Source organism: Podarcis muralis, chromosome 8, assembly GCF_964188315.1.
Source record: "Podarcis muralis chromosome 8, rPodMur119.hap1.1, whole genome shotgun sequence".
Classification (NCBI taxonomy): Eukaryota; Metazoa; Chordata; class Lepidosauria; order Squamata; family Lacertidae; genus Podarcis; species Podarcis muralis.
In genome coordinates, this window is record NC_135662.1 from 63557295 (window position 1) to 63576363 (window position 19069).

At 42.7% G+C, this 19069-nt stretch overlaps 1 protein-coding gene across 3 annotated transcripts in view; it reads right to left on the minus strand.

Annotated features, from left to right (window-relative positions):
* Positions 1-16752, minus strand: part of DSP (desmoplakin) — a 49129-nt gene extending 32377 nt beyond the window's left edge. Inside the window, exon 1 of one of the 3 annotated variants that reach the window (XM_077933300.1) lies at positions 15962-16752. In XM_077933300.1, coding sequence (XP_077789426.1) covers positions 15962-16182 — 221 coding nt within the window. In that variant the 5' untranslated portion in view covers positions 16183-16752. The remainder of the gene's footprint in view (positions 1-15961) is intronic. The other 2 variants (XM_077933301.1, XM_077933302.1) reach the window with 2 other exon arrangements.
* Positions 16753-19069: the final 2317 nt, after the last annotated feature.

The following is a 19069-nucleotide window of genomic DNA, read 5'->3' on the forward strand; positions in this document are numbered from 1 at the left end:
GAATTAATCACACAGATGTAATTAATTACGGATTTTAAATGAATTTCCCAAAGGCAAGCAGCACACCTTATTCAAATTAAAGTGTTGTAACCTGTGCAGCTTCACAGAGATTCTCCTTGATACACTTGCCCCTCCTGTGTGTGTGTGTGTGTGTGTGTGTGTGTGTGAGAGAGAGAGAGAGAGAGAGAGAGAGAGAGAGAGAGAGAGAGAGAGAGACAAAAGAGTTACGCTGAGTCTGCAGTCTCATAAAAACCACGGTGGGAATGTGAGCTAAGTAAAAAATAAATAAATACTGGCTTGTGATTACCATTCTGCCAATGAAACAAACACAAGGATGAATGGTGTATGAAACAGACATTCTTAGCCTAGCCTAGAAACACACAGAAAGACCAGGACAGCCGGAATACTCAAATGCAAAACTGCTCAGTCCATTCTCCCTTCTAACCCATCATTCTGTAAATTCCTCCAGAATTATATATGACACCAGCTGTCTTCCTTCAAATCCCTCCTTCTTCTGTGAAATCTGGACTAAGATCTCATTTCAAATGAAGCCAAAGCACACACCACTGTGTTTGATTTTATACCCATCCCTTGTTATCCTTGGCCAACTCCTCTGTTACCTCCTCTCTGAATTGTCTAAATTTAGGCTAAAAGAACCTTAGGACAGGGGTTCACTTACATTACACTACAAAGCATTAAGAGCACTGATGGTGGTGATGATAAATGCTCAAGCTGAAACCTGTACCTGATTTTCTGAACCTGTTACGGATATTTAACCAGACAGAGAATACAGACCTTGCTTTCTCAACCAATCTACAAAACAAGATACTATTCCAGATTCATGTATGTGGCATCTTGGTGAGGGTATTGCCAACCAGCTTTTATGTAACAGAGCCTAAGGGCCCAGGCATGACAAGGTTTTGTAATAAGAAAGAAGAAGAAAGCCAACACATAACATAAACTTCTGCCACTACGGAAGTTTTATCCAGAACAGCATTCCCAAGTAAACTGAACCTATCCTGAACAAGATATTCAGAAACAGTTTGGGAGCTTGGGATTATATACGTCCAAGGAGAAGGGATCAGAGTGGATTCAGAAACCCTGTTTGGAACCCAATAATGTGGTTCTTTCCATTTGTAAGTATTCCCAAGAGCTCAAAACACATTCAGTATAATCAGAGGATTTCCGTACCTGAGACTTAATCTGTCTTTTCAGACACAATGATTCCATAGTGATAACAGTCTAAGAGAACCATCTTTTGGAATTCTGTATTGTCAACTGGAAGACTGAACTGGGATAGCTCCGTCAATAGAGCAGGAGACTCTTAATCTCAGGTTCATGTGTTTGAGCCCCATGCTGGGCAATAGATTCCTGCATTGCTGCAGGGAGTGGGACTAAATAACTCTTCAATTCTATGATTCTATTACTTTCAAGGCAGAAAAATACATTCTGGAAACCGTGCTTCTAACAGGAACAGCTTAGTAATGTAGCCTGCTTAGAAAATCTCCTTTTATGTAGGTAGGTAAAATGTACCAGTACAGTAGAGAAGAGACTACTAGCTTTGGATAACTATTTTTTAAAAAGTGTATGCTATCAGGTTGGGAAACCTCTGGCTTGTGTAATGTAGCCCACCAGGCCATTTCCCCCAAACACCCACCAGCTGATGTCACTGGTTCTGTCAGCTGATGGGTGGAAGGATAGGGTTTAATCCTTCACTCCTCTGTTCCCAGCAGCGAACAGGATCACAAAGCCTAGGCAACAGGATTTCATCTTTGGTCATCAACTGATGAGCCTACTTCTTTTAGGGGCAGCAGTTGGGAGATGGGGGCTTCCTCAACTCCCACCCCGCCACTGCTGCAGCCTGCTAATAGGAGAAGAAAAGCAAAGTGCAAATTGAAACAACCTCCCTGTTAAAGGAAGGGGTGTTCTGCTTCAAAGGCCGCTTTATATATAATATACACAAAGGATAGCTGTGTGAGAGAGGCTGCTTTGCAAGGGTTTGGTCATGCTGCATCCAGCCACAGGTGCAAGCCTGCACTAGTTGTCTATGGGTGAGGTGCTGCAAACTCGGAGCCACACCTCGCTGATGGCATCAGAGCTCTCCCAACAAGCTCAGGCATTTCCCAAATCGAAGCAGCTCTATTAAAACAGATACTTTAGTAAACCAACAAACTTCCAAGCCTAATCCAGCTGGCTAAGTACATTCACTTGTGCTGATTATTTTCTGCAGCGTAAGCTAAATTCTATCCTGGGCACTCAGATTCAAGAGCTCTCTCATAACAACAATAACAATAATAATAATAATTTAACAAGTGAATTATTACAGTCAGCATGTGCATTGCTCACCTAGTGACTGCAATGCGATTATGGATTTACATGGAAGTTCATAAAGCAATGAATTAAACATCAAGTGACAACTGGCACATGCAAAACAGCCACTGCAGTTCAAATGCACAATACTTTTAATATCTGCCAAACTTTGCAGCCTGTAAATGACTTTCTTCGTATGACAGCAAGGGCTGCTCCTCCAAATTTAAAGTAGGCACTTATGTATGATCAAACGAAGTAAAGGAGTAGGAAAAAAGAAACAGAAATTAAGTGAGCCATGTTCATTAATGTCATCAGGTCTACTTTAACCAGGGTGGATAAAAATAAATGATTTTCTAAAAAAATGAAATCAGGTTTTTAAAAATTTAAATCAGTTTTGATTTAAATTGGATTTTTTTATTTAAATTGGATTTTAAAATAAAATGCTTTTGGAGGAAAAATCTTTCTAAAGATAGTTTTCTATTTAAGTTACATTATAGTCCAAAGGCTTTTCATCAGCAAATAAGGATTTGCTTTAAGTATTCCATGTGTGCTAAAACTCAGTCTAAGTTTAAAAAAACAAACAAAAACATTTAACCACATCAGTTAACAAACATGGATACATATGCTATAATGTTATTGTTTTAGTTAAATAAATTGTTTAAATTGTTATTAAGGAAATGATTATTTTTCTCCTTCTAATAAAGTACAGCTGAAAAGTTGTCCAAACAGTTAACTTATTAAATCTCACAATAATTACATAATTATCTGTCTATGTATTTCTAATAGTATAACCAATAACTGTAAAAACTACTCTGAAAATTTATTATTCCAAAAATGAAACCTTCATCTGGTTGTAATTATTAAGATTATACCAGCAAGAATGAGTCTTTCTGTAAAAAAAATGATTTAAATCAAGTCTTACTGACTAGTGATTTAAATCAAGTCTTACTGACTATTGACTTAAATCGTGATTTAAATCAAATCCACCCTAACTATGGCTACAACTAGCATTGAGTGCAACCCAAAATCATTTTCACGTGCTGTTACACGTGAATGTGTGATTCCAGCTTGAACTTCGAAAGATGTTTAAAGTCACTTTTCCCAAGGCCTGGCTCTTCTACATGAGTTTTGCACCGTGACCTTTTCAGCGGGATGTGCCCTTTACCAGTGGAACTCTAGCATTTACTATGTTGCTATGGGGGTATTTTTCAATAGATTTCTCTCATGTGGCAAGTTCCAGATTTAACCACACATGGGTGTGTGCAAATGAAACCCGCGACACAGAGAACCGATACAGCAAAGTCACTACATCAAAAAAAAAAAGGGTGTGAATCATATGAAAAGAACTGTGTTCTGAACTACTGTCACAGACGCCAGTGATACTGCTTGCTTTCAGACATAGCAATAAACTACAGGAAAAAACCTTCAAGAGCCCCAGGCTAGCACAGGCCTCCTCCCCTTTCCTCCTCTGGTACAACCATGAAAAGATAGAAGCTTCCACTTGCATTTTTTATTAAACACAATTTGTCATAATGTTTGAATCCAGGAAAAATCTGGTTTGCTGAAACACGTCAGTTCACATCTTGGGCAACAAAGCTGCCAAGTTTCAACAAACCATAGTTTTGAGTGACTGACTTTTACGGTTTGGACAAAGCACTAAACTGCAGCTAATCAAATACACAAGTGAAAGCTTCTGATCTCCTCTTAGCAGGAAGAGAGAAGAGCGGAGGAGTACATTTATTTGAAGTTCACAGCGGCTTATTTCTGTTGCCACAGTTAGCCATTACTGCAGTTGTACCTTGGTTCTTGAACGCCTCAAGACTCAAACGTTTTGGCTCCCAAACACCGCAAATCTGGAAATGAGTGTTCCGATTTGCGAACATTTTTTGGAAGCCAAACGTCTGACACAGCTTCCGATTGAGTGCAGGAAGCTCTCTCTCGCCTTGGTTTTCGTACGTTTTTGGAAGTTGAACAGACTTCCGGAACGGATTCCGTTTGAGAACCAAGGCACGACTGTAATTCGAAAACCACTATGAGTCTGTTGGGTGTGCGCTGTGTGTTTCCAGAACTAGCCAGCATAGATTGTAAAATCAAGTATGGACAGCTATAGAAAGAATAAATAAGGTTGGGGGAAAGTGAATAGGTGATGTTTGAGCACCTGCTAAGTTTGACACTTGCACTCAGGCTTCGAAATTAGCATTTTGCGCCTAAAGATTCTCCATTTGCGAGCACCTCAAAAAGTCTGGGTGCCATTTTTTGCGCCTGGCTAGCACTCAAGGATTACTGAAATGTATGTGCTTCGAAGTCTCGAAGTAAATGTTAAGGATAGACAACATGTTAAAGAGTTCAACAATAAAGAGCAGAGTATTTTGAAACTGAAGTACCTTACCAATATTTTTATTGCAAACACCAAATTTCTGCTAAAAACACTAACAGTTTCTGCTAAAAATGTGATATTAACAAGGTGTCACGTGAATTGCGTACTAGTTCATGTGTATCAAAATAATAAATAAAAAGTGTTGCTACCCAACCGCCCCCCTGCCCTCCATGGCGACTTGACATTCTGTTTCGGTGCCCACAACCCAGGTCCCAGAAGCCCTCTGGCTCCTAGCTTTTCCATGCCAATTTCTAACACTGCTGCATTGTTGCCATGCATGGCGACAGAAAAAGGAACCAAACTCAGAAACAACATATTCAAGCAGGGTTCCCAAATCTTCCAGATTCTTCTTTTGGAATTGGGTGCTGTGGCTTCACCTGTTCAGCGCATGGCATCGTAAGATGCCAGGTGAAGCACAGGTGGGCATGTCCCTGTCAAGTCTGCCTTCCAGGCCAAATGGAGAAGACTTCTAAGGAGAAACATGGCACCTATGTGACCTCATGTACACAGAGTTCCTGCTGATGCCTTCTGCAGTCTATATGCTTCTCATGCCCATCCTCCCACTTTAGACAAAACCCTTGAAGTAGGCAGAAGAGAAAAAGCAGAGAGGCGGACCCCCAAAGAAGTCTGTGAACCCCCAAAGAAGTACAAGTGGCCACCTATTTTCTCCCATGGAAACGTAAACCCTACCAGCATCCATAATGCACCTTGATGCCACTCTGAGCCATAAAGTGAAGTTTACGTATAGGCATGCTTCCTAAAGGGTAGGTAGAAATCAATCAAGGGGTGACAGGAGGTTTTGCAAGTAGATTGCTCGCAAATATTGTTGAGGAGATTGTGTTCCCTCCGGCTCAGAAAGCAAGGGCATTCTGGGAAGGACCACCTATATTTGTTGATCCAGCATTCAGATAAGGGACTGCCGTTTACTGGCCCAGAATTCAGGTGAGGGACTGGAAGAAAGCAAAGGAAGCTTTCAATTCATTTTGTGTACGTCCCCTCCTTGAATACACGGAGGAGCCAACAGTATCCTGCACAGTGGGGGGGGGAGAGAGTAAATGAAACATCTCTGCTGAAATAATGACAATATTCATTTCCTACCGTTCTCCCTGCATGCGTTTTCGAACTGCCAGGTGTCATTTTTTGTTTGCAAATCAACAACTTTTGCATACTTTCAGCAACAGCCACCTGTCAGATTTTTCATGTCCCCCTTTGTAAACGGACCATGCATCCCAAGTGTCACAGAGAAAGAGTATCACAAAAAAGGACTGTTTTTTGCTCCACACTTGGGCCTAACTCAGCAAAGTGCTTTGGGCTTACTGCATGAGGCAGCTAACATGAGTGTGCATAGCCCAATTCATTCAACTGTATGTACAGAAGTTGTCCAACTTGTATGGAAAGTGTGTGCATGTGAGAATGCATGCCCAGGTACGCACAGATGTGATACAGTTGCTCCACCCTGAGTGGAGTCCGTTTGAGTTTGAGGTAAATGAGAATAAGGACTCCTCTCATTTTTTAAGCTTTCACACAAAGGCTGATCAGTAGCTGGCCCTAATTATTATTATTTAGATTGTAAACTCTTAAATGGCTGCCTATGAGCCCTACCTAGACACACACCCTTCCTTGGATGTGGGTGGGGTGGGCAGACAACTCTACACCACCCTAGGAAGAAACCTCAGAGCAGTATTACTCAGGTGGGGCCCCACAAGCAAAACTCTTGACTACTATTAAATTTTAGGAATGGTTAAAAACTTCTTTTAAGTGTTGCTTTTAGATAAGCTACGTACGTGTGTGTGTGTGTGTGTGTGTGAGCACGTGCATAACAAGAATTAGTTGCGACTTCTTATTGCTCATATTTAAATAATTAAGCAATTCTCCCATGTGAAAAAAGGAACTGTGCTTTCTATTTTCACCTCCCAACCAACCTGTCTGAACAAGCATGGGATTACAATGAACGGCAGCCTGGATAAAAGAAGTCAGATGCAAGGGAGGGGGGAGGGAATACTGTATGCCATGATTAAATCATTGAAGGACTTTGTACAGTCACTGATGCATCACTTGGAGATAATGCAGGCAACAGTAACTTCTGACATTAATTACACATGGTAACCCTTAAAGAAATAATGTAGCCTACGAGGCGTAGAGAAAAAGGGAGTTAAGCAGTTATTATGTGCATTGATTTTTCTGTATATTGATGCAACGTATTACCACTGTCTTGAGGTGGGTAAATATATGAGATCAGAGGTACAGAACATTTCAGGAGATACTCTAATTCCAAAATGAATAGAAAGAGCTGGGGGAAACGCCATGGATCACTGAGGACAGGACTCCTCACTCTGTCAAATGTATCATACAATGTGCTCTGTCCCACTGTGGGGCTCTAAGGCAGGCATAAGCAAACTTGGCCCTCCAAATGTTTGAGACTACAATTCCCATCAACCCTAGCTAACAGGACCAGTGGTCAGGGATGATGGGAATTGTAGTCCCAAACTTCTGGAGGGCCGGAGTTTGCCTATACCTGCTCTAAGGTCTGCCAAGATTCTCCTCTAAAGTACCTGTCAGACACATCTGATTAAAAATTATCTTCTGATGGTAAGAGATATTCGACACTGGAGCAGACTGCCTCAGAAGGTGGTGGACTCTCAAGCAGAGGTAGAATGGCCATCTGTCAGGGGTTCTTTAGTTGGAATTCCAGCATTCAAAGAGGTTGAACTAGGCAATCCTCAGGTCCCTTCCAACGCTATGATTCTGTGCTATGGAATAAAGCAAATCCTATTTCAATCAATCCCTATTTTTGCCACGTTTCCTACCCACACTCCACCAGTCTAAATCACCCGTGATGCCAACTTCAAAACATCTACTGGTGGAGATGTTCTGAAAGAGTCCCAGTTATCAATTGTTCACACAGCCATGATCCATCACACACCTATTATCCTTTTTTAAATCCCAAAGCGACCTTAAACATACACAACTGTGAACTTCACTGCCCCCACAAGATTGGATACTCCCCCACCGAAAAGTTTAAACCCCAGAATAAAAATTTGTTGGCATTTACAACTATGGTTGAATGCAACTTGCACAGAAATGAAAATCAGGTGTAAATCTACGCCACTAGTAATTACTATTTTGAAAGAGTTCACACACCCATTCCGCATCAGGTTTCCATTGGTTGTGTTTCTTAAACCTTTAAAAGGTTAAATGGCACAAATAAGACAGATCCAATGTCTGTCCCTTTCAAAACTAACCCAGAAATGTGCCAAGCAGCCTGTTTGCTTGGTTTTTTTAATAGGTTGAAGGCTATTTGGATAATTGCAAATTTTATACCTTTTATACATTGCATACCACTTTAAAAAAATAATGAAGCAATTAATAAATTGCTCCAATAAATAAATAAGTCAAACCTGTCTCTGCAATCGTAAAGAACTTTATTTCCTTTTTAAAATGCTAACGACAGCCTGAGGTCACACAAAACACTGCCCATTCTTAGCTTTGGAGAATCGTAACAGCAAAACAAAACATTAATCTTCCCAGGGATTATCCAGTGACGTTATCCCCCACTGTAGTTCCCTGCACTTTCCCAGCATAGTCACTCTCCAGCATTAATTCCCCTTGCTTTGTTCTCCTTAACCATGGTTCAGCATTACATGCAAACCATCGCTAACTATGGTTCCCAATTCTTTCAACCAATTCTTGAAATGAGAGTTGAAGTCGGCACGCAAGACCTTGATCAAGAAACAACCTTGTTACGTATTCACCATGGTTAGCAATGGTACATAAGTAATACTGAATGGTGATTAAGAGGAGGATTATACAAGCTCACAACCTACTTCTGATCCATGGTTAAGAGAGTGGCAGACAAAATCTGCACTGGGCCCGAATAGGGATTTGAACACAGGACTTCTTTGTGTTGCAGCCTTTCCACTATGACACATTGGCTTCACTCCTTTAGGACTGTGTACCCCATATCATTTGACTTAAAAGAGAATCATCACACAGCTAATGACACAATAGTTGGGCATCAAGCTTGCTGCCTCAGCACACCCAACTTTTTGACAATGCTTCATGTGCAGCTCTCCCAGAGTCTGTGGCAAAGAGGCCTCGCCCATTTTTCTAATGAAAGGCTTATCCCTCTTGCAGTTCCTCATGACTAAAGATTCACTGTGTTGCAGCACTCTTTGCTTCTAGTGGGTTTATTTTATTATTATCATTTCTCTCTCCCGCTCTTGAGCTAACCCACCTGCGATAATTAGTTCTGTACAGTTGAAGAGTACTTGGCAAGCAGATTCTGCTCTCTGCTTTTTATTGTGTGATCATTTCATTAGTCACGGCATATACAGGACACTCCTAACACACAACTTGGGATAACGTGATGGGGTGGCAGCCTTCCTTTATTAGCAAAGAAGAGACTTGGTGTATTTATTCACACAGGGCAGGGCTCTGAAAACGGAGACATAGGGAGATCCCAATTTCTTTTTTAAAAAATTAAGCTGCAATTCTGGTCTTTGCATGACTGTTCAGTCTGCTATTCCGACTTGCCTGTGCAAGTTACATCGGAAGGACATTTGCTACAGCAGATTTTGAAGCGGCTGTTATGATCTGTTATGATGCAGGTACCATACACTTGGAAACCTTATGCAGGCCAACTTTAAAGGAAACAGTTACGGGGGAGTGGGGAGTATTGAACAGTGGTAACATGGTGACGGAGAGTGCGAATTGTGAGGCAGGAAATCCCCAGGTAAATATTGCCACGAACTCTCTAGGTAACCTGATGCAAGCTACTTAATAACCTTGACCTCTGTATATGTCACTGGTAGGATTTCTGAAATAACGCATGCAAATTATTCTGTAAACCTCTGTACCTCCAAACAGCATAATGGAGAAAACCCCCTGGCTGAAGATGGCCATCCTGTTATAAAAGCACCAGATAAAGAGATCAAGAAGCTACATGCTGGAATTAGGCTTGAAAATAACCTTCTGCTGGTGTCAGTAGACAGATGTTTTCAAGCCTAAATGGGGGTCTGGGGTGGTGAGGAGGGGGTGCTGTGAGAGGGATGTAGTGGTTAAGAGTTTGGACTAGAGAGACCCAGGTTCAAATTTCCAGACAGCCAGCAAAACTAATAGGTGACATTAGGCTGGTTACTATCTCTTAGCTTACCTTGCAGGGTTGTAGTTCAGAGAAAATAGGTGAGTACTCAACTACCTGGGGCAGGGCAGGATTTTTTTTAAAAAAGTAATAAGTACAGAATCATAATATTTTCAGCAGAGATGTTTTATCATCATGATTATCCAATGCTCTATCACAGTGGTTCCCAAAGTTTCCCCCCCAACGGAGGCCTGGAAATTGTTGATGGTCTTAGTGGACCTCTTAATTATTACAATGGTGTTTGTCACAAATGTAATGTGCTGTGCCAGATGCCGTACATTTTTTAAAATTGTCTTTTTATTGCTCCTTGCATTTTATTGTATTGCAATTTGCGTTCCATAGAATTCTAACACCTTTAAAACGCATGCAACATTAAGAAACGGAAGATGTTGCAGAGCAGAGGGAGAAATACAATTAAAAAACAATACGGACATTGAATGAGGACGTGCCACAGACTTCCTCAATGAGGCTTGTGACCCATCCATGGACCACAATTTGGGAACCCACACTGCTCTACCACATGGTGCGCCATCATTTGTATCTCATTCAGCATCACTGTTGTGGATCCTACATCAAACTGACTAAAGATGTGAGCAAAATAAATATGTGGACAGTCCCGTCCCCCCCGTCAACACACACCTGTACAAATAGCACAGTGCTGCTGATGTTCGTGGAGTAAATACTTGCAAAGACTGTGTGTCAACAGGAGGCAACCACCCCCCTTTAGTTACAGAAGCTAACACCACTAGAGCAGGCATAGCCAAACTCGACCCTCCAGATGTTTTGGGACTACAACTGCCACCATCCCTAGCTAACAGGACCAGTGGTCAGGGATGATGGGAGTTGTATCCCAAAACATCTGGAGGGCCGAGGTTGCCTATGCCTGCGCTAGAGGTCTATAAAGACCTTTGGTTTATCTCAAACCTACTGGGAGTAGCTTTAACTATTGTGCTCTGCAGTGTACACAATTCAAAGGGATTGCTGGTTTAAAACAGTGCTGAGGGTGTTATAAAAAAATTTTTTTTAACTGAATTGCAGAAACAGGCTGGCAGTTGAGGGCAGCAGTGTAATTCCCTGTCAATTGAGGTTCCACAGAAACCACCCTCTTCCTCAGTTCCCAGGGTTACAGAAGCTGGGAACATTACAGAGACAGCTTGCTCAAGCCCTCAGGGCAGGGAGAGGCTGGCAATGCTACCTGAGCAAGGTACTAGTTAATAAAATGAACAAAGGGCGACAGAATAAGCCTCAGCAGGACAAAGACTCCGCCCCCAAGGTAACTATGCTGAAACTCAGATGGAAGTATCGTCACTTTTGCATTTAAATTTCCATATTTCTCTCTCACTCACACACAGAGAGCAGTATTTCTGTTTGGATGCTGTTCATAAAAAAAGAATAAATGGGCTAAACGCCTTATCCTGAAGACTAATTTCCGAGAAGTGTGCAAAGTTTCGGAAGTTTTTGCAGGCGAAAAGGGAACAAAGAGAAATAAAGAAAAAATGCACTGAATTCTGTGTTTAACAAGTGGTCCTCTCAAATGCTGCATGCTTTTCAGGAAAGTCACTAGTTGTTGGAAGGATAGGAGTTACTGTTTTTACAGCCTTCTATTGCCTAATGCAACTTCCTCTGCTACCAGGTTTACTAATCTAATCTGAACTAATTTCAGCAAGGGAACTCATGGGATGAATTCATGGATAAGCTATGCTGTCACTAAAGACAAATGCAAGGTTTCTAGTCCTGGGTCTATCTTGAAACATTCTTCTGAGGTTACATAGGATAGTAATTAAATTGCTGGCAGCTTTTGCTGGGCTGACAAGGGTGTAAATCTGCCATGTAATCAGACTCCAATTTGGGCCCAGATAAGGTTTAACCTGTGAAATACAAGAAAAGAAGGCATTGCGAAACGTGCAATACTATGTGCAGTTCTAACTAGTAAATCACTGATTAACAAACAAGTGGGCAGAAACAATACAGAGACAGCATTCCTTTATGAATTTAGGCACCAAATTATCCTCACAAGTAACTCAACTTTCTGTAATAAAGTTCTGCAAGACACTAAATTTGTGGAAACCAGCCCTAAACTTAGCCTCCAGTTCTGCAACAGAAAAAGTACAAAATTATATAAATAGTTTAGCATATCTACTTGTACAGCATTTTATACAGGGATTCAAACCAGGGTCATAATAAACCAGGCACATCTATTGCATACCTTCAGTTAGGCTGCAGTCCTAACCATGTCTATTCAGAAGCAAGTTCTACTGAATTCAACAGAGCTTATTCCACGGTATGTGGAGTTAGGACTGAAGTCTTATTTATCAACAGGCTTGTATGGTGGCCCTGTTCAGCCACACAAGCACAAAGGAGAAGATACGCAACAGCAGCACACTGGAAAAAATGATGGAACAGCTCAGAGCTCCTTCAGTTGTTCAGTCCTACACAAAAGAAGGAGTAATAATGAGATGAAGAACCGTGACTGCTAAAGTCAACCTATACTTATAGAGCCCTGAACTTTTCAACACTCCATGGTATTAATTCCAATGGAGAGGAAAAGTTCCTGGAATCCTATGTATGGTTGCCAGGTTTAATTCCTTCAGGGCTCCTGTGCACTTAACAGCTACATGACAGGTAAAAATCCAACAGGTGAAATACATCCGCCTGGCAAAATACAGTATTTAACCTACTGCATTGCTGCCATTTTCCACATCCACAAGAGTGCCTGCCCACGATCACAGATTGTACTGCATATGCTAAATACTATCTTGCCTCTGCATAGCTGTTGCTGAGCAAGCCTGGGGTGGTTGAATGTCCAGATATATAGGGAATCCTAATCACGTTTTCCAAGGTCATTAAGGCTTACTTTCTAGAAGGGAAGAACTGGGCCCAGAATGCTCCAGAATTGTACCACTAGAACTGGTGCACATACATTATGTACTTAATGTATGAACTGATTCAACTGAAAAACATCGCGTTTGTGGTGATGTAACATATGAAAGCTCTACCCGTGTGTTCATTTGTGAGATTTCATTCACACAGGCATATCTCCCACTAGATGCTGCTGTTATCAAGAGACAGGCATGATTGCATGAAGCATTCTTCAATAGACTGGGAACTTAACCCTCACACAGTACTTTTAACTCACTCAGTGAGTACTTTTAAGGCAGATCTCTTTCAACCTCCATTCCCCATCTGTAAAATGGGGATTAACAATTTAGGATGAATTAGATTATGTATCCCAACTTGAAGAAGAGTTTAGGTTTCTAGCCTTAAGCAAATACATTCTGAGTGTATACCACTGAGACAACACTTCTGCTGGAGTTTTTACAAGACCCACAAATGCTGATTCGATTTGCTTCCACGCAAAAATACACTACTGCAACTGTTTTGATGTATGACATGGTTCAAACTCGATATATTGCACATGAACAATGTATGTAAAATCTCCATTATGGTCTTTTCGGCATCAGGTGAATACTTTATTTTCCCAGGCTTTTCAATCTGAAATATAATTTTAGTCCTTTTCAGATCACTTGTACTGAAGTTATCCTCTGCTGCTATAGTCTGTTTTGGATTTGTTGTCACTTTGCATTATTGTATGTTACTGTTTTAATTTTGCTTATAAGCCATGCAGAAAACTTTTTTTGTCATTGGGTGGTATATACGGTAAATATTGCAAATAAATAGGTAAAATATATATGAAGCTGCCTACACCCAATTTCTCGGGGGAGAAGCAATATAAACAAAGCAGAAGAAATAAAGTGCCGAGGGTTATGAGGCAGGGTGGGGATGAGAATGGAATGATTCTTCAAACACAGAACACATTAGGGGGACTTGAAAACAAGCATGCTGTTTTACCAGCTGCCTGTGGATACACGCCCACACAGAAAGTGCAGCCCAAGTTCCGAAAAAGTAAACAGCTGCGTTGCAAGGTGGACTGTGAACTTGTATTTTTATCGTTCATGCCGACAGATCAACTTGTCCTTCGTTTCCTATAGCAGCTTATCTACATTCCTCTGGGAATTTTTACATTCCTAGAACACCACACACCAATGTGGCACCATTACTGGAATAGCTTCCAGGTGTCATTTTTACTGCGCATTCATGATTATTTCAGCTCATGGTGTTAATCAGAGCAGCCATATGCAACCCGGATTTGTACCTGGGAAAGTTTTGCCATGGTCATCCTGCTTATCCAGTAACTTTCTGCTGAAACCCCCTAATTTAGCGTAGCAAAGAGAGTCCTCCCCCCCCCCCACACCTTTTGTGGAACTTTAGCTCCTGCTGAGAGCATTAAGTGGTAGCATTTGAGCAAGCACTCCGGAACAACTAATAAAGTAGGATCAATCCATGAGTAGTGCATGATGATTGTGTCAAGAGCAACAATTCAGTAGTAAAACACGGATCTGGAGGTGTCCATGGTGCAGAGGAAAAGCCCTTTCTATAATAATAATAATAATTTATTATTTATACCCCGCCCATCTGGCTGAGTTTCCCCAGCCACTCTGGGCGGCTCTCAATCAGTGTTAAAAACAGTACAGCGTTACATATTAAAAACTTCCCTGAACAGGGCTACCTTAAGATGTCTTCTGAATATCAGGTAATTATTTATCTCTTTGACATCTGATGGGAGGGCGTTCCACAGGGCGGGCGCCACTACCGAGAAGGCCCTCTGTCTGGTTCCCTGTAGCCTCACTTCTCGCAATGAGGGAACCGCCAGAAGGCCCTCGGCGCTGGATCTCAGTGTCCGGGCTAACAAACTACAACCCAGCTAGTAAAAATAAAAAAAATGCTGAAACTCATTAAGCAAAGCAGTTGGCCTTTGTTAAAAGAAAAGGAGGAAGAAATTTCTGCGAACTTGAACTGCAAAACACATTCCTCAGAAGTTGGTAACTTCTAATCTGCAAGTAAAATGTGTGGGACGGTATCAGACTCAGTAAAAAGAGCAATGCTCAGAAGAGCACTCCCATCACAGTTAGTCCACCTCTTCCACAGCTGAACCACACCACTGAAACCACTTTATGAGCCACAGTTAAATGAAAACCAATCAAATGTAAATAATAAAGCAAAACAAAAGAATGTTTCATATGTCAATGTTTTCCTTCTACAGAATACACTTCCACGTTAGAAATAACACAATCTGCATGTATGTGCACCGTCGAGTTACAAATGTCTACAGCTTCCCACTACATGCATGTTCACTGAACTACACATGTGAAGGACTGCGCAATTCACAAGACGCTGAGGCCAGTCACTGCTCCCTGATAAACATTTGTGGCATACCTTTTGGGTGCACTTAAAGCTTCATAGGAAATGTAATGTGTGAAGTGGTTCACAGGTGCATGTTATCTTGTAAACAGCAGTGCCTTCTGAACAGGAAAACATAGTACATTTTTCTTTCTCGGGGCAATAAATCGAAAGTCTTTCTCATGGGAGAGCTAGCAACATTTAATTATCCTTCAGCAGTTTTATCACTTTAAAGAACTGGGTAAGGATGAAGACGTTCTCAGCCTCAATTTCTGGCAACTCCCACTCACAAAGGAAGTCTCTTTTACTGCAAAGAATCCTTATCTGGGGAAACTTAGCTGGAGCTCATATCCAGGAGGTTATCAGCCAAAGGAATGTAAGAGATAAGGACAAGAGCCGCCATGAAACTTTACATTTTCAATGGGGCTGAGATAACTGGTGGAAACCCCCCAGCATTCCCCCCCACTTGCAAGGAGTTCTCATCAGCCCCTTCTCTCCCCTCCCCCCAGCTCTAAAATCCAACAACAAACAGCAACTGAGCCAGACTTCAAAACACAGAACCTGCAGAGAACCAGCAACAAAAAGTTCTGAACTTCGCCGCGCGCTCACTTTTTTTTAAAGGCCCCCGAGGAAATAGCTTTGCCAATACTCCAAATGCAACCACTATCTTCTCCACCAATAAATTAAGTGCAATGTGGAAAGTGTCGAGGGGCGGCGTCAAATAAATTGGTTGGATTTATTTACATTCAGAGAGCTTTGATCACAATCAAGGGTGGGAACCATTCCATAAACCGCTTCGGGATAGCAACAGCGAGCTACAAATGCGCGCCTTAACGCGTGCGCAACTGGAAAATACAAAAACCAGGATTGAAGATGTCTAGACTGGTTGCACTTACGTGTAGCCTTCGGAGCTCATGTCCCCGTAGTTTTTCTGGATGTAATACATCTTATGAGTGTGGGTATGGCTGCTTCCCCCTCCTCCTCCTCCTCCTCCTCCACCTCCGCCGCCGCTCAGCATCGCATGGTTGTTAATATCATAGCGCATATCCGGCCCGGAGTCGGTTCTGACCATCCTCCCCACCGTGTTGATCCTGGGGTGGGATCCGTTGATGCTCATCTTGGCGGCTGGGCTGGCTCAGACTTGGGTGCCTCAGAATCAGAAAAGGAAACCCACAGATGAGAGCAAAAGCATGAACTTCTCTGGCGGGCGAAAGGCTGCTCCCCTCTGCGGCTCTCTCTCTCGTGCGCTTTCTTCCCCTCCCTCCAACGCCCGGCAGCAAGCGGCCTTCGCAAGGCGCAAGTCCTCAAGGAGTTAGTTCCGGGCAGGCAACCCCAAAAGCGACAGAGTCCCAAAAAAGAGAAAGCGTGCAAAGGTGGTGAGGCAAAATGGAGGTCAAAGGCAGGGGGTGGGCGTTAAAGAGGGGAAGGGGATCTGAAGGGGAAGGGAGGGGTCGAATGAAGAGCAAGGTAGGAACTTTTAAAGGAAAACAGAAAGAAAGAGAGAGAGAGAGAGAGGCAGGTGTTCGTGGTGCTGAGCTACAGCGGCGGCGTCCAGGTGAGGAGGCAGCCGAAGGCGCGGCGCTGCTGGAGATGGTGGCGGCGGGCGGGGACTGGGGAAGAGGAGGAGACCGGCCAGTCCCCTCCCTGCTGGCACCGGAGAGGCCGAGCCGCACCTTGGGGGATGCTTTGCTCAACTTGCAAGCCTGGGCGTGGAGCCGCCGCCACCCTCCACCCCACCCCCCCAGCCCTCGCCCGGCGACTGTGGGACACTCATAACAGCGCTGCGTGTCGGGCCGCCCTCCCTCCTGACATCTCTCTCTCCGCCTTTACCTGGGCCCAACCCAGAAGCGAGGGAGCCGACGCCCGGCTCGCTCAGGCGTCCTTAGCGCGCAGGAGGAAAGCAAAGCGCCGAGGCTCGGCTGGCCGCACCCTGGGCGGCGAGGAGCCTGGGGAAGGCGCGCGGAGGGGCTGGGCTGCGCCCGGCAGCTCCGTGGGAGAAAACCTCCCTCTTTCTCGACCGGTCGGCGTAGGAAGCCAACTCCTAGGGGTCGAATATTCGAGGGGACCCCCCCCCACAAAGTTTTTTTTAATTCTATTTATCCTTTTCGAATTTATACATTTCACCGATTTTACAATCCTTTTGACATTTCAAAACTTCCTTTCCCCGCTTTCTGCGGTTCCTTAAATTTATTTTTCATATCTTCTGCATATCCAAATTAACTTAATTTGTTCATTTATTCATCTTCTTATGAAGCTGCAGGTTATTGCAGTAATCCTGCCAATGTTTTTATCTGTTTACAAATTATCTGTAAACGTTCAATAAACCGCTTCCATTCTTTTATAAAAAGTTTGTTGTCTTGATTTCTTATTCCTCTGGCAAGTTTTGCCATTTCTGCGTATTCCATAGGTTTTTGTATCTGACTTCTTTTTCTTTCCATTTTGGGGAAAGTAACATTCTTGCAACTGTGGTCACATACATGAATATGTTTCTATACATTTTGGGTAGTTCTGTCCCTATAATTCCCAACAGAAAAGCTTCTGGGGTTTTTTACGAATGTTATTTTGAACATCTTTTCATTATATATCATCACAAAGTTGATGATGGTGCACATGTGCCATGTCATGTGATCAATTGTGCAGGTTGGGGCTTACCTGGCCCCTACCCCAATACTTTATTTATTACATGTCTATCCAGTCCTTCAAAAGGAGGGGAATATGTACCTTGACCTTGACCAAATACCATTTACTGTTCCGGATCAGGCAGCTAAGGGTCTTGAACCAGCCCTGGTTATTCTAGATGAAATAATGCAGATTGCCAGGTTGTGTTGGGGATATATGTATGGAGTGTGTGATTTGTTTTAAAATGGTATGCTTGACCAGGGATGCCCCACAGCCTTTAAAGGTAAAGAGACCCCTGACCATTAGGTCCAGTCGTGGCCGACTCTAGGGTTGTGGCGCTCATCTCGCTTTATTGGCCGAGGAAGCCGGCGTACAGCTTCCGGGTCATGTGGCCAGCATGACTAAGCCGCTTCTGGCGAACCAGAACAGCGCACGGAAACGCTGTTTACCTTCCCGCCAAAGCGGTACCTATTTATCTACTTGCACTATGACATGCTTTCAAACTGCTAGGTGGGCAGGAGCAGGGACCGAGCAATGGGAGCTCACCCCGTCGCGGGGATTCAAACCGCCAACCTTCTGATCGGCAAGTCCTAGGCTCTGTGTTTAACCCACAGTGCCACCTGCGTCCCATAAAAAACACAGTACAATCAGTCAAAAAACAATTACTTCCTATGAACCGATGGACACATTTTCTTATACCAACTGTTAAAGATCTCTTAAAGACCTTTAAGGCCAAGTAAGTCTGAGCACACCAGGTTAAAGCCGAATGGGCTCAAAAAAAGTCATTCTTTGTGGCTGCCGATAATATTGTAACAGATTCCCTTTCCTGAGAAGACTGTCAGATTTTTGAACCTTTGTGGAAGAGCTGTTAAACTTTTCTCTTTATACTGGCATCCAAATCCTAGGCTTAATTCTAAGTGAATAATGTTCATTTAATTGGGTAACTGCCTTTGTTGTGTGTGGTTTATTTTGCTTTGTTTTCTGCTGGTGTTACCTCCCTTGACCCCTTAGGCAAGGACCGTATTAAAAAACTGAATTACTAAAGCGCAATGTTCAAGAGGTCTTGCTTCACAATAGAGGTAAAATGACTGCAGAGGCTGAGCTGGTGTTTACAAACAAGGGTTCTTCCAGACTGAGCTTTGAATGCTGGCCAGTCCTAACTCTTCCACTCTTAAGCTACATACAGAATTGCAGCTGACGTCACATTTCAGCCAGGATAGCAATTCTGTGTGTGTGTGTTCCATCCTATGTTCTGTCCACCCTAGTGAGACATTAACCATTTTGCCTATGGACACAGTTTCATCAGTGTGGGGTTTTTTAAGTTTTTAAAATTGTGCTAAAATTTAAGCACGATTGCTATTGCATTAATATTTTAATGTTTGTTT